Below are 15,248 nucleotides of genomic sequence, written 5' to 3' on the forward strand. Positions count from 1 at the left end.
ACTGCCAGGCCTTTCACAGAAGACAGACGTCATTGTGGGAAGCCGCTGTTATCGGCCTAAATGATGGCGATCCTCGGCTACAATGTATGATCATTCATGCGGGAGACAAAAAAGCGTGTCTTTATGCACACTCACATGCACGCACACATTTATTCTGTTTAATTTATAGTGAGCATACTGTGCTAAACTTATATTTTTACATTTTCAATTTTTAATGCTCTTTTAATTTTCCTACTTTTCTCGGGGGCTGTCTCAGGGAGATATTCATCTGCACACATGGTGATTTTATTTGGGGGCCAACCTGAACACTGCCTATGTCCATGTGGGAGTGTGCATGTGTGCGCACTCTCACCCATAAATTTTCTCAGCGCAGCAATCGGATTGAACACAGTGGAAAGGCGTTATTGCTGATGTATGGCTTTTGCCTGGAGCGCCGCTCCCTCCTCGCGTCTGCTTTATCAAAGTGTGGGAGATGAAATAGGCAGAAGAAAAAAATGTAAAATGCGGGCGGGCTCTGTCTTCCTTGTTGACATTTAATCAGACCAGGGGTACCAACTGTGTGGAGAGGAAATCTCTCCCAAGCAAAGGGGTGCCGGGTTCGCTGTGTTCCTTAGTTGCTGTCTTGAGTATGTAAAAGTAAAAATGGCTCAGATAGTGTGTTCCGCATGCAGCGAAGTCAAGGCTGACTGTTGCAGAGCAGCTCTTTATTTCTCAGGATGGTGTGTTGCAGCGACCCAGTTTAATACAGATCAAGAGGGGGGGGGGGGGGTGGTTCAAGGCGAGGCTCTAATGGATTTGTCTCTGTCTGGTTTTAGTGCCGACCAGGGAAGATGTCTCCGTCTCTTCGTCCATACCCATTACCACCGCTGCCATCGCCACCACCCCGACGGCCAGGACGCAGGCCAACAGCAGCGCTGCGGCAGGAGCCGACCCCCGCGATGGCAGAGACCCATTAGAGGACCCCCGCGGCTCCGGCACGCCAGCACCCACTGCCGCAGAGTTAGCCCCGTCTCCGAGGCGCTTCTGTGAGGCCACGAGACACCGGGCTATAGACTGGCCCCAGACCCACACTGGGACCACCGTGGACAGGCCGTGCCCCAAAGGAACCAGAGGTAGGGCTGTGTGTGTGTGTGTGTGTGTGTGTGTGTGTGTGTCTGTGTGTCTGTGTGTGTGTGTGTGTGTGTGTGTGTGCAACATATGTACAATTACTTAAATTCAGTTCAGTTCCCGGATGTTGTTGAGCTGTGAATACCAATTCAAATTTGTTTTAATGTGTGGAATATGAAGATGACACGTTGATTGTGGTCAAAATGTGGCGATATGTAATTCCATTGTACCTCCTCCAGCCACTCATATAGACTGTGCTAAAATCACACATTTTCTTTATCTATTCTTATATTTTATTTTTATATATGATTCATTTCATTTGGAATTTTCAAACATTTCATTCAAATACGTTCTAATTAGTACTGCATTATTATTTTGGGGTTTGAAGGACCATCACCAGCATACTCATTTTACTTTACCCCTTGCCATTTTCCTGATGACGAATCACATTTTTTTATTTTTTTTGGAAAATCTGAACAATATGGTGAGAAACCTAACTTAAAATGATGTCCTGCATGTTTTTTTGTCAAAGTAACTTAATTTTCCCATATTTCAATTTTTTTTAATTCCACTTAAAAAGGCAGAAGCGTCGCTGCTTGACAAACACTGAAAATAAAATGAAGTACATACAAGCGTTGACTCAACAGTTAAGTGAACTGGACGGGTCATTGGATCCCACAACTGTCTTCCAATGTCCCCATGTCGCCCAGACCTAACATACAGTCATCCAAAATGACCAAGTCCATGCTTCAAGCTAAAAGACAACGGTTTGTGGTGTGCCTTGTTATTTCTTTGTGTATCACACTGTATTCCACACAGAAAGATTTCCAGTATTGTATTGCAAAGTGCTCGGCGTCCAAACCAGCATGGAGGGAAATCATCTGTGACAATGGAGAGCTGCTCATGAGGGCTGCGGTGTGCCTCGGCTGATTGTTATGGCAATAAATTTGACAATCATACCGGCTTAGAGAGAAAAACCCTGCCCACGCCACATTTGCATTCCCCCCATCGCAGAATGAGAGAGCTGTCATAATTAAAGGCGGGGCTATTAGGGAATGAAGGAAACAAAGAGGGTTGGTGGTGGAGACTGGTGACAAGTGTCGGATCGTACGTGTTGTTACTTTTGTCAGCGACGCAAGAGTCATTAGAAATAATCATGTATCTAATGTGCACATCGTGGATAATGGGGAATGTAAAAGAACCTCAAATGGTTTCTGTTTAAAGAGGAAGTGTCTTGCTGTCAATTAGCAAAAGGCTATATCACAAACTCTAATTCAATTACAATCCCCTCCGCGTTTCCTTTAACCTATTTAAAGCCGGCAGCATTTGAGACGACTTTCAAGGGTTTTTATTTTATTTTTTTTCACGTGACCCGGTTAGTGTCCGGCTCTCGTGTGAATGGGGGCATACCCGGGAGAGATTTGGACTTGACCCCCCCCGGGCTGTTGTGTTTCGGTTCTGCAGGAATTGCGTCCTTCCTGTGCACGGCGGCAGGAGCCTGGTGCTCGAAAGGACCGGACCTCAGCAACTGCACCTCCCACTGGGTGACACAGGTCGCACAGAAGGTAGGCCCGACAAATGCACCGAGGTGGAAGAACCTCGGTTTGTCTTCATGTGCCAAACCTGCCGCGGTGGTCCGCTGAAATGCAGAGTCCTTGCCGCGCGACATAAGTGTTTTTCGTACTGCGCATTCAATGTGTTTGTGTCCATTCCTTTCACCCATAATGAATTGTTCCCTATGAACAAAAGCAGCTATCGATTCCAACTCGGCATTCCGTGCGGGATACATCATGCTCAATTGGTGGTGTGGCAAGTGAGCAAGTCGCTTTTCTCCGACTTCAGATCCGCAGCGGGGAAAACGCGGCAAACTTAGCCAACGAGCTGGCGCGCCACACGCAGGGCCCGGTGTTCGCCGGCGACGTCAGCTCGTCCGTGCGTCTGATGGAGCAACTGGTGGACATCCTGGACGCCCAGCTGCAGGAGCTCCGGCCCAGCGAGAAGGACTCCGCCGGCCGCAGTTTCAACAAGGTAACCGCGTAATCTCCCGCCCGCCCCACCGTGGCCTCCAATTAAACCTTTTGCCCCCCTGCTAACAACTCTCTCGCCCCCCCCAACTCACACACACACACACACACACACACACACACACACACACACACACACACACATACCCACTGCAAAAAAGCTCCACTTTCAACAAGCCTCAGATCGTCGTGTTCATTAGAAAGAACACAAACACACGCACCCTCAACACAGAAGGCAGGGGGGCCGGCCTTGCCCCGAGGGGTGGCTCATTTCTCCTCGGCGCTCTGGTAATTACCGGCTGCGGAAACGCAGCCTCACCTGGCAGTTCCAGCCTGAAGGAGTTAATGACCGTAAGCCCCCTAGCAACACAAAGAATAAGTCTTCCGCCCTGACAAGCAGAGCCGAAATGTGCCCTCCCCCGGAGCTCCTACCAGGACCCCGGGTGGAAAGGGGTATGCCCGAGACATGCCTTCATCGCTCAGCTGTCGACCGGCCCACGGACAGATGAGTGACAGCTTGAAAAGGGACATTGCCATTTAGAGTTTCTGGATGCCGGCTTCCGTGTAAACAAGGTGATTAGCTGCAGCCCTCCCTCATAAACCACTATTCCCACACTACTGTTTGGTGGTAGATAAGAGATGAGACATCGCTCGTCAAAGCGATTGGGGGAACTGGCCGCACAGGGCGAAGATTGACTGCTGACAACATTGCTCGATAATTGAAGCCGCATTCAATCTTCTCGACTGATGACCACGGCGGCTGTTGTCAAACTTGCCGTCCTGCGCCGTTTCGGAGGAAGCGGCTCCCTGTGTGCAACAACAGGCACGTGGCATAGGAATGACTCAATCCAGGCAGAAGAATCTATTCCGAACATTCTTGCGGTGTTGTGCACTTTTCGTTTCTTTTCAGCGCTCTTATGTAACTTGTATCGATGTCAAGAATTCCAAATGCATCCACAGAACAACTTTTATATCCTATGTATTGTATCAATGACCTGACGTGAGGACCTTTCCTTCTTTTATTCATTCCCGTTACCCGCGGCGTGTTCCACTCGTCCCTATTTTTGGAGTCACCTCCTTTCCTTGCAAACACTTTATTACCTACTAATAACTGTCTGTCTGCTGTTCTTGATCTTTCTTTTTTGTTTTTGTTTTGTCGCTTCGACAAAAAGCTTCAAAAACGAGAGAAGACTTGCAGGGCGTATATGAAGGTATAACCACACTGTGTGTCTTTCGCATGCTGCTTGACCGGCAGCATGCGAGACCGCCGGTTTGAATGTCTCCCCCCCCCCCCCCGTCTGTTACGTCTTGTCCCCTAGTGCTCCGCCTGGTCCAGTCTAAATATGGCCGCTTCCCCTGTGCAACCCCCCCCCCCCCCCCCGCCTGTGTGTCTCTTGGCTTGTTCGCTCTTCGTCATCGGCCCCTCCCCTCCCCCGGTTGGTGTGCGTCTTTTCCCCCCGTATCGCTCAGGCACATATATGTATTCTCGGATACCTTTTACAACCTTTTTTTTTTTTTGGGGGGGGGGTTCGTTTTTTTTTTCTTCCCTCCATACCTCCTCCCTCCCCTACTCCATCCCTCCCCCCCCCCTCGGCGTGCTCTTTGTGCGTGGTATGAGTAATCGCCTTCCCACAGTCGTAATTGCACCTCCCTGTCAGCTAGAAGTGTGATCAAAGTGGCAGCGTGCGCAGGGTTTCACTTGCTTACATTTAGCAATTTCCAGTCGCCCCCTGCTCTTTGTCTAACATTTACCTTTTTTTTTTCCCCCCGTTTTTTTTCTTCACGGGTGATCATTTCCGATCCCGTTAATGTATGCGATTCCGTCTCTTTTTTTTTTTTCTTTCGTTTTCTTTTTCCCCCCTCCGCTACTCATCTCGCCCTTTATTTCCTACGAGCTGTTTATGCCGAGAGACATGGCCATGGGTATAAACACACAATAATTGCTGCCCGACGTCGCACAACACAAGTCAATCAAGTGGCGGTGTGTTTCTCTGTTCCTCCGTCACCACCGCGCGGTATGGGCTCCCCCCCCCCCCTCGAGCTCTTGTTTTTACTCTTTATTTGACGCCTTTCCCCGCTTTTTGCTTTTTCATCGTTCACCATCCGCCGCTCCGTTACTGTGTGAAGTCGGTGCCGTCCGAGGCGCTCGGCCCCAGATCTCACCGGACCGTAACAATTTATAACCACCTCCTCCCCCCACGCCAAAACCCCTGCCATTTGTCACGTGGTGTGACCTCCACCCCTGCCGGAATTGAAGAGAGCGTTCTTTCAGAACAAATGCTCATTCTGCACCGCACAAAATAGAGACAACAGAGACCCCCATCCGCCAGATCTTTAAAGGAAGATCTTGCGCAGGTGGGGGGCTGCAATTAATGTCTGTCCGGGCATAATGGATCCAGACCTATAATCACCACCACTCGGGCCGGAGCCCCATGCAGCCGTGCATTAACGTACACACTGACACCGACACGCTCCCGTCATCGTCACAGCCTTGCGAGCTCCCGTCTCGCCTGCAAGGTCGGGGCAGATTGAAATCGTACATTTCTCATGTCTTAATACAATTATGATCACCGGGGTTAATGTCAGCTCAGTGGTTAAATATTGCATTTAATCGTAGATTTAGGTTGATCCCCATTCTTGTTATTCCAAGCCAATGGATAAATCTTTCTTTGGTCAATTAGTGTTTTGGATAATCACAGCTGTGGCTAATTGGTACTGTACAGTGAGTGCTTGTTGTGGTTAATTACCACGTCGGTGCCGGGGTTTGCTGTGGTTAATGGCACCTCTGGTAAAAAGAAAAAAGTGTATCACACCGCGGGCTCGAGGGGATTCGGAATCATTTTTCACAACTTCTTCATCTTTCGCAGCAAGTATCTAGCTGGCGGCGAGACTGAGCAAAGTCACGAACTCACCCTCGCAGGGTCAAGGGAAACTCTTGTTTTATCAACATATGATACTTTTCTTGTGTGGGTTTTGTGCTGGAATGTTTTCATTACTTACCGCTTATCAGAAACCAGGAAATGAAAGGATTGCTATTGAAAACAAGCAGAATTACGTGCATAATGGCTCAAACTGCCACTCAGACGTGGATTCTTTGTGCCCTTCCCAAGAAGCAGTGCATTTCAAGGCAATTATGGGCCTAATATGGAAATGAGTGCTCCTTGGATTTTTTTTTTTTTCTTTCAGAACAAAAATTAAACATACAACTTAATTCATAAAAAAAAAAGAGAAAAAGCTTTGGTTTGTGCTTTAGCTTCCTCTTTGGTGTTGTTTTTTTATGTTATTCAAAAAAAAAACCCAAATGGCTCCAAAACAGGAAACCAGGCAAAGCTTCCATATCCAGCCACACACACACACACACACACACCCACGCATCGTGCATCCTTTCTGATATGATTTGCTGTCCATTCCCCCCTCTCTCTCTGTATAATTAAGATGTTGTTAAGATGGAGGGAAAACAGTACGCTGACATTTCAGTCGTCTCCATGGATACAGGCGATCGTGGACACCGTCGACAACCTCCTGAGGCCGGAAGCCTTGAAATCCTGGGAAGATATGAATTCCACAGAGCAATCGCACGCCGCCACCATGTTGCTGGATACCCTGGAAGAAGGGGCGTTCGTCCTGGCAGACAACCTCATCGAGCCGGCCGTGGTGAAGGTGCCTGCGGAGAACATCAGTGAGTTACCCCTCCTCCACGCCCCTCCCCTCCCTCCTTCAGCTGTAAAGGAGACACGCCGCCGCTGGTCTGAACAGACAGTTTTAATGGGTGTTTTCTTTCTGGGTTATCTCGGCTTGCCTCAAACTGTGTAGTAAAATTGTCTCTTTTTACTGCGGACGGTTATGTCTGAGGAAATGAGTTAACATTGAAAACCATTCAGTTTAAGCCCGCTATGAAATCCCCCCAGGCAGCCTTCTACTGGGTAATTTATTCGCGGCAGTGATAAAGAACCTGGTGGTTCCTGAAGGGAAGGGATATAAGGGTTAAAAAAAAAGAGACCAAATTTAGCTGAAGTTACAGGAGATGTCTAAGATAATGTCCTCGTAGACATTATCTTAGTTTGTTTGGTTTGTCTTGATCTCCTCCGTTTAAGTACAATTTTAGCTGTGAATTGTTGTATCTCAGAGCACGGCCCTTTGTTGCCATGGTTATGTCTTCTCCCAAGTCCCTTTTGTACAATACTTCATTGATTTTTCATCTGGGTGGAGAAAATCAAGAGAAATCAGAAAAACAAAGAAATCAGTTCAGCGCCGTTGTGCCACTCACAGTATTGTCATTTCCCGATCCCTCGTCCTCCGAGGTTAGGCCCAATGGGTATTCCTCAATGAACCACTTACCATGGACTGTTATGGACTTTACAGGGGCTGGTTTGGTATAGTTCAGACAGTTTTCCTGAGGTTGTGAAGCTCTACTACACAGTAGGCTCTAACCGGTGGTAATGCAGCGATCTAATTGGCTCCCTCGACGTACCTCACTCCGCTGAAGTCTCTGGGACGGTGTCTCACCTGAGCTCTCTCGGAAAGAGGGCAAAACCGAACCTCTCCCCTAATTAAACGTAGTTTTCTGAAGCCCGCGGGTGACCATGGCGGGAAAGAAGTGGGGGAGGTTGTCCCCTTTTTTTTTTTTTTTTTTTTTTTTTTTTTTTTCTTTTAAGAACAGATAGAAGGGGAGAGCATCACGAGGAGAATTCCTCACCCGGGCCTGTCAGAAGCCGTCCATCTGAGGAAGCGACGGCCGTTTCTGATGGGCGTCGAGTGTGCTGATTCGAGTGTCCTCCTGACCCTTCAGTAATTTCACACATCAAAGGGAGAACCACCCGGCAGCCGGCGTGCCAGCGCCGAGGGGTGCTGCAGGAATTTGGAGGCTTTTCAGAGATTTGCTGCTCGAGCTGGGTTATCTGAACCCACAGGGGAGACGGGGAAAAAGTAAAAGCCCAATGATATTTTTGATCCCATGAATATTTGACATTCATGCTACAGCAGGTTGCGCTCGCTTTCTCTCCGACTCTATTCCTGCCCTTCTTCCTTCTCTTCTTCTGCTTTTTTTCTTTCCTTGTCGTCCCCCTGAAAAGATGTCCACACTACAGACAACCCGGAGCTTAGTGGCTCTTCTTTATGAGTAAATAGCACTACATGGGATATTGGCAATAAGTTTGAATTCTGTGCTCGGTATACTGAACCTCAGGTCTACACTGGGCTCAACCTGCCTGACCTTTATGTTTGAGCTCTATTAAACATACTGTATTGCTTTTGATGTGTGACCTATGAGTAATGCAGCCTTCTCTCTCTCTCTCTCTCTCTCTCTCTCTCTCTCCCTCTCTCTTATCGTCCCACTATTTCTCTGTGTCTATTCCACTCTCTCCTGTGTCCCAGTGCTGGATGTCTACGTGCTGAGCACTGATGGTCAGGTGCAGGATTTCAGGTTCCTCCAAACGAGCAAAGGCGGGGCGTCGATTCAGCTTTCCTCGAACACGGTCAAAGTTAACAGTAAAAACGGTAAGGACCGCAATCCCGTTTGTCGGTTTCTTTTGTTTGCCACATTTATAGCAACATTCAGGATATGATGGTGTTTGTTCTATTTTTTCCAGGGGTGGCCAAGCTGGTGTTTGTCCTGTACAAGCACCTGGGTCAGTTCCTCAGCACGGAGAACGCCACGCTGCGGGGCGTGGGCGAGCCGGGCAGACGAAACCTGTCGCTGACCGTCAACTCCCACATCCTCTCCGCCTCCATCACCAAGGAGTCGAGCCGCGTGTTCGTGGCCGACCCCGTGATCTTCACGCTGGAGCACCTGGATGTAAGGCTTCCCCAAATCCTGTAGCGCCCCGTGACGGGAAGGAAGCCGGTGCTTTAACAGCCTGCCCGGGCTCACCGGCACAACAGTCACGAGCCGCCGGCTTATAAACAACAAGCCTCCATGATACTTCAGTGTGTGATCAGCAGTCTACTCACTCATGGAAAACTAATGGAAGACGCCGAGTAGAGGCACCGCTGGTGATCTTAATTGTGACGGACCCGAAAAGAAATCAGTGATTTTGATACTTCATCAGAGAGCAGCCCCGTTTCAAGTTGTGTGTATTTATCTTTTTGATGTGACAGTTTGAATTTGTGTTCTGGTTTCTGCAGAAGGAGCGCTACCACAACCCCAACTGCTCGTTTTGGAATTACTCAGAGAGGAGCATGATGGGATACTGGTCCACTCAAGGCTGCAAACTGCTGGACACCAACAAAAGCCACACCACCTGCTCCTGCAGTCACTTGACCAACTTCGCGATACTCATGGCTCACCGCGGAAATGTGGTGAGAGGCTCTCGAGGGTGAAAAGCAGCCTCTTTGACTTGCTCGTGTGTGTTTTCTAAGCGAAAAAGATGAGCATTCTCTGGAACATAATTTGAATATTGTTGCTACGGAGGGCAGGATCGAGGCAGTGTGTGAGGAGGAGAAATGGCAGCGGGCTGTCACTTTACTTTGGCGAGAGTGAGTGGGAGATTGACTGGTAAGATAGTAAGTGCTACACCGTTATAGGAAATAAAATTACATTTTACCTATGGCCCGTGACTAATAGTCTACCATGCAGACATATGTCTTTGGGAACCATGGGAAACTGAACCCTAGATCTAATTTGCATTTCCACTCGACTTCAAGTGGTGTTAGATCCATTTTCTGGGGAAATGCAATTGCAATCCAATTACACGATGCATATCATGTGTAGCAGGGATCTACCCAGTAATAGATGTGCAGGATAAGTTTGCGGTTCATGTAATTATATGTCCCAACTCCTGAACTGTGTCCCTGTCATCTGTCTTAACCTCAACCTTAACCACAAGTTGAAAGCAGAGCCCCGGGCTAAGCTTAGCCCCACACCAGCCCCAAGCCCACACGTCACCCCAACTACAACTCCTGCCCTCAATAAAATTACAAATATCACAGATGGAATTGCATCACTCGCACTCGTGTCCTTGAGCAGTATTTTGCATGGTCCAGTCTTTTATTTTCGGAGACTTCTCACACCCGGGTCCTTAATGCGTTGAGTTTGATAGCTTTGGACACACACAATGATGAAGTGCCGCTCCGTGGACGAAGGGGAACCCGCATGCGGGCGTCACTTCACATGGCCACCGCTCTTTGTGACAGTCTGTTAATGACTTAACATGCCACAAAGCGGGGTGCTCAATGTTACGTTAGCACGTTCACTCTGAGCGCTCGATGGTGTCAGCCATGATTAGGTTGATTAGGACAAAACAGTCAAAGTGTAACCAGTGACATTTGATTTGTTTACAGATTTAACGTTTGTGTCTTTCCTAACATTCATCGCCTCGTTACGAATGACAGATTTAGCAATGCCACGCGCCAGCAGAGACGCGAGAGAGCGAGTGTTCAACGCCGTTCTCGTTCCTTAACACCTTTATAAAAAAACGCCGTACTTAAATGACAGGTTGGCCATTTTTCAACCCAGGCCTTATTCAGATGTTGGCTCATTTATAACTGTTCGTACCGCAACCTCACCGACGCTTTACTATTGAGGAGTTGACCTCTGGCCCGTTCACAGCGGTTCACAGCACAGCTTTAACAGACGTAAAGTCTCCTGTTCGAAAGCCCGAACCTCACATTATAGTCCCCCATGTCTGAGTGTATTTTTTGCATGTTACAAGTAACAGTAATATCACATTTTATTTAAAACCACTACGTCCGGAGCATGAAGTTGACTATGCTAGGTTTCCAGTAGGAAGCGGCACAACTTCCTGTTTCCAGTCTCTTACATTAGTTCAGATGTAGTCAAAATAACTGATTTGCGGAAGTCAATAAAAACCTGAAAAACGTGACTTTGATTTTGTGTGACTTTGTGTATGTCTAATTATGTTGTGAGCTTCTTCTTTTCAGAAGGGGGAGGTTTTCACAGCTTCAGACTTTTCCTCACTGCGTTTAAGCACGATCGGAAGTTGCTGGAGAGCGAGAAACTTCTCACCAGCAAAGTGTTCGGCGATCTAGTTATAAATGATGGGAACCAAGATTTTAATCAGGCAGCATGGAGAAACTGCGAACCTTTCTATCGAGGCTCCCGAATTTCACGGGCATTGCACTGATTAACAGCTCATCTCGAGGTGACATTTCGGTTCTTCATCCCTCCTCCAGGGAGAGGGGAGCGTCCACGAGCTCCTCCTCACCGTCATCACCAGGATGGGCATCGCCGTGTCTCTTGTGTGCCTCGCCATCAGCCTCTTCACGTTCTGCTTCTTCCGGGGACTGCAAAGCGACCGCAACACCATCCACAAGAACCTCTGCCTCAACCTCTTCATTGGCGAGCTGGTCTTCCTCGTGGGAATCAACATGACGGAGCCCAAGGTACACGCCGTCCGTAGCCTTTTGAATATCACACTGTTTAATTAACAGCGTCGCCGGCGGTGGAGAGTTAATGACTTTTCTTGGCGTATAACCCCGGCATTTCTTCTCCCCCCGTCAGCTGGTGTGCTCCATCATCGCAGGGATCCTCCACTTCTGCTTCCTGGCCGCCTTCGCCTGGATGTGTCTGGAGGGCGTGCAGCTCTACCTCATGCTGGTGGAGGTGTTTGAGAGCGAGTTCTCTCGCAGAAAGTACTACTACATATCCGGCTACCTCTTTCCCACGGTGGTGGTGGGCATCTCGGCGGCCATCGACTTCCGCAGCTACGGGACTCCGCGGGCGTAAGTGAAACATCTTTTGGGAGGCCTGTCGTGTCACGAGAAGCAAACGCATATAATGAAATAATGCGCTGGTCCGCCCGAGCTCCCTCCAAGACAGGCCCACACAGAGATCCATGTATGTGCTAATGAGAGTAATATTATGAGGCGCATGCTACGTCTTTCCCTTGGCAAATTTACACCCTGTCACTGCTAAAAGCACTGGCTGCTCACAAAGCCGCAACACAAATGAACTCTCTGGCTACTTGCACAGGCCTGGATGGTTTTTCTTCTTAGGATAATTGCCCACCCTTGTCAGTCAGAACACTACTTCTCTACTGGTTTTCATCCAAGCAGCAAGCCATATGATTTGTGAGACTATAGTTCTCTAATTTATGGGATTTAAGTAAAGTGGCTCTTTTTCATAAACTCAGCTGCCTCGTTTCTGTTTCCTCGTGATAAACACGGGCTGAGGTAGAATTCACTCTGGAGCTGTCTACAACACAATGTTTACTGTAAAAGAGTCTTAAAGTATACAGCCCAGACATCTCTTATTTGTAGACATTTGCAGACTGTGAAGTCATGTGCCCAAAAAAAACACTTCTCTCGGGCTCCAGCTCCCCGTGGCACCGGCCCAGAACTCCCCGCGGTTGCGTGGAGTCACTACACAGTTTGTGCGGCAGCCGGGCATCCGTCTATTTCTCTGGCCGATGAGATTACGTTTTTGGTTTTCACAATGAGACGTCTTAATAAGCCCGACAACACATGTTGTGCCTCGCAGATGCTGGCTGAGGGTCGATAACCACTTTATCTGGAGCTTCATTGGGCCTGTAACCTTCATAATTATGGTAAGTGATGCATGTTCGTGTGTGTGTGTGTGTGTGTGTGTGTGTGTGTGTAGGTATTTTTTTTTCAGTTGTGTCAGATTACTTTTTAACGCGATAATTTGGGAAGAAAAAGTTAATAGATTTTTTATATATATATATATATTTTTTTTCCTCCGCGGAATTGTAGCCTTTTAGCTCTGCCTTCTCAGATCAATATGCATCCAAGGAAAGTGCTTCCCATTATGGCTGACATGAGGACATCAGTGTCCGTTCAGCTATGAAATCCTCCAAAAATCAGAAGCGGTGAGCTGCAACAACTTATAGCCGTTCGGTGGAAATGGCACATCGAGAGCGCACTCCCATCCAGCAATCAGGGGGAGAAATTGTCTCGGGCATGAAGGTCATCTGCTCAGTGAGAGAACGGGGGGTTTTAAGGGGTGGAGGTGGGCGGTTTGGAGGGGTGGGGGGTGTTTGAGCTGATGAACATGGGGAGTACTGAGCGGGTGGGCCAGACGAGCCATTACCACTGCTGGAGAAAAAAAACCCTGCTGAGGATCATGACACATCCCCAGCCAATCACAGCACAGACATCTCCATCTTCACCTTTTAATATTTCATGCGGGGCCGCGCCGCTATTCGCACGCACGCACACACACAAACACACACACACACACACACACACACACACACACACACACGCAGACAGACATAAACACATTGTCTCCGTCGTCCTCGGCTCCCAGGGTGCACGCGTGTTTATCTATCCCCCGCGTTGTACATACATGCAAATCCTCTGCGAGCGTTTGTGTGTCGGTGTTCCGCCCGCGTTTCTGGCAGCTCTGCATAACGGAAGCCCTGGGAGACCGAGTGCGAGCGGGGTTCCTTTCTGCAAAGTACCTCCCAGCCCGCCGCCCGGCTGGACGTCTGTCTCATCAGATCTGCGTCAGCGCTGGCGGCCGCGTCCAATGTGTCTCCAGCTGCCGGACTCGTGCGGATGTGAAATCGGCTTTGGTGGCGCGGCGACAAAAGCAGGCATTACTTTAAGTCCCGATCCCTTTGTTTTCCTCCACGCTTCCCTCTTTGGGAGAAACGGGGAAAAGAAATGGAGCCGACTCGCAGGATTTTGTTTCTATTTTTGAAATAGTTCATGCCGGCCGTGTTTTGTATGTATTCCGCTGTTGAATCTTTTATGCGACTTGTTCGGTAAAAATAAGGCGTTTGTTATTCTGGAAACACTATATCTACAGTAGATCAATGTGCTTCGCTTTCTTTTTGTCAACCAATTCATTTTCTGTCTTTTACTTTCCTCCATGTCGATTGGTCGCGGCCGCAGAATAACACGCCAGGGGCGGATTAGAGGTAGATGCTTTTAACAACATGGAAATCAGGATATAGGTTTTTTTTCTTTCTTTCTCTTTTTTTTTTTTTTTTTTGTTGCCGGAATATTTATTGAAATGCTTTTCAGAGGTTTTGAAATGGCGAGCCAAATGGCAGAGCATGTCCTCCCTCTCCCTCGGCGGGGACAGGGGGCCTCCAGTGAGTGCACGGAGAGAAACTTCCTGAAAGCTTGGATTCCTTTCTGGATACCGATGCGGGACAGCTTTAATGTTTTTACCTGCCTCGAAAAAGATTGTTACTAAAATATGGCACTCGGCTCCATCCCCTGTCTCTGTGCTTTTGCCGAGCTTTGTTTGAGCGAGATTAAATCTGTTTGGACTGTATTAGATTTATATTCTCATGCTCGCTCGCTCTCTGATGAGGAATGAAATTCGGTGCTTGGCCAGGGCCCAGGACTGTGTATAATGTCAGCTCGACTAGAGGAAGGAGACATTTCAAGTCAGTTTATCATAAAGGCCAAAGCCGTGCAAAGTGGACACAGCATTAACCTCTTCTTGATTTTTTTTTTTGGCCTTCGTTTTGGATGTTAGTTTGCTTTATGTTCTTTATGTTTGATATCTCTCTTGGTAAAGGTACGCCTTTTGAAAGTACAGTAAGTCAACGGGAAACAAAGTGTCAGGGGCGAATTCACAAAAGGCTTTTGCAGCAGATAAACCCTCGCAAATAAGCGGAAAAGCGAGCGTCTTAAGTCACGAAGCGCCCGCAAACGGTGAAATGCACAGCTAACTGCGCTGCCACATAAATAGCGTCTAAGTGCGCCAGTGCTATTTGCACTTATTTAAATAAGATAATATGCATACATTTGGCGCATAATTGGCCCATTTCTATGCAAATGACCCTCATTGCAAAAGACGTCGGTGTCTGCCCGATCAGATACCTGCCATTGGGGTTTGAAAATAAAGGAAGTTTGACCCCGGGATCTATAACCCCCCACATGGATATTGCCATGTGGCAACACAAAACAGGGGAATATTGCACTCAGCAGCAAAACAAAATATCATCAGCGCAATATTTTTTGCGAATCGGACGCTAAAACATGGCAGATAGCAGCTTCAATTTATGCGCATTTCCTGGTGCTATTAGCGGCCGCAGTCCAGTCTTTGTGAATTTGCCCCCCAGTGTCAACAGCAGGAATCGGATGCCGTTGTAAGTGCAGTCCCTTAACCCCGACACGCCTCTGTTTTGACAGCTCAATGTCGTCTTCCTGGTGGTGACGATGTACAAGATGGTGAAGCAC

General features: G+C 48.1%; 1 protein-coding gene across 3 annotated transcripts in view; it reads left to right on the top strand.

Annotated features, from left to right (window-relative positions):
* Positions 1-15,248, top strand: part of adgrl2b.1 (adhesion G protein-coupled receptor L2b, tandem duplicate 1) — a 69,242-nt gene that overhangs the window by 44,479 nt on the left and 9,515 nt on the right. For 2 of the 3 annotated variants that reach the window (XM_080011503.1, XM_080011504.1), the window contains exons 6-16: positions 816-1,112; positions 2,572-2,672; positions 2,950-3,135; positions 6,627-6,810; positions 8,505-8,627; positions 8,720-8,925; positions 9,255-9,428; positions 11,262-11,471; positions 11,590-11,810; positions 12,568-12,634; positions 15,201-15,248. The exon at positions 15,201-15,248 is cut by the window's right edge and continues 44 nt beyond it. In XM_080011503.1, the coding sequence (XP_079867629.1) occupies positions 816-1,112; positions 2,572-2,672; positions 2,950-3,135; positions 6,627-6,810; positions 8,505-8,627; positions 8,720-8,925; positions 9,255-9,428; positions 11,262-11,471; positions 11,590-11,810; positions 12,568-12,634; positions 15,201-15,248 (1,817 nt within the window). Of the gene's footprint in view, positions 1-815; positions 1,113-2,571; positions 2,673-2,949; positions 3,136-4,303; positions 4,343-6,626; positions 6,811-8,504; positions 8,628-8,719; positions 8,926-9,254; positions 9,429-11,261; positions 11,472-11,589; positions 11,811-12,567; positions 12,635-15,200 lie in introns of all 3 variants that reach the window. The other variant, XM_080011505.1, reaches the window with a different exon arrangement.

This window comes from Zeus faber (assembly GCF_960531495.2).
Source record: "Zeus faber genome assembly, chromosome: 12".
In the NCBI taxonomy this organism is placed as follows: domain Eukaryota; kingdom Metazoa; phylum Chordata; class Actinopteri; order Zeiformes; family Zeidae; genus Zeus; species Zeus faber.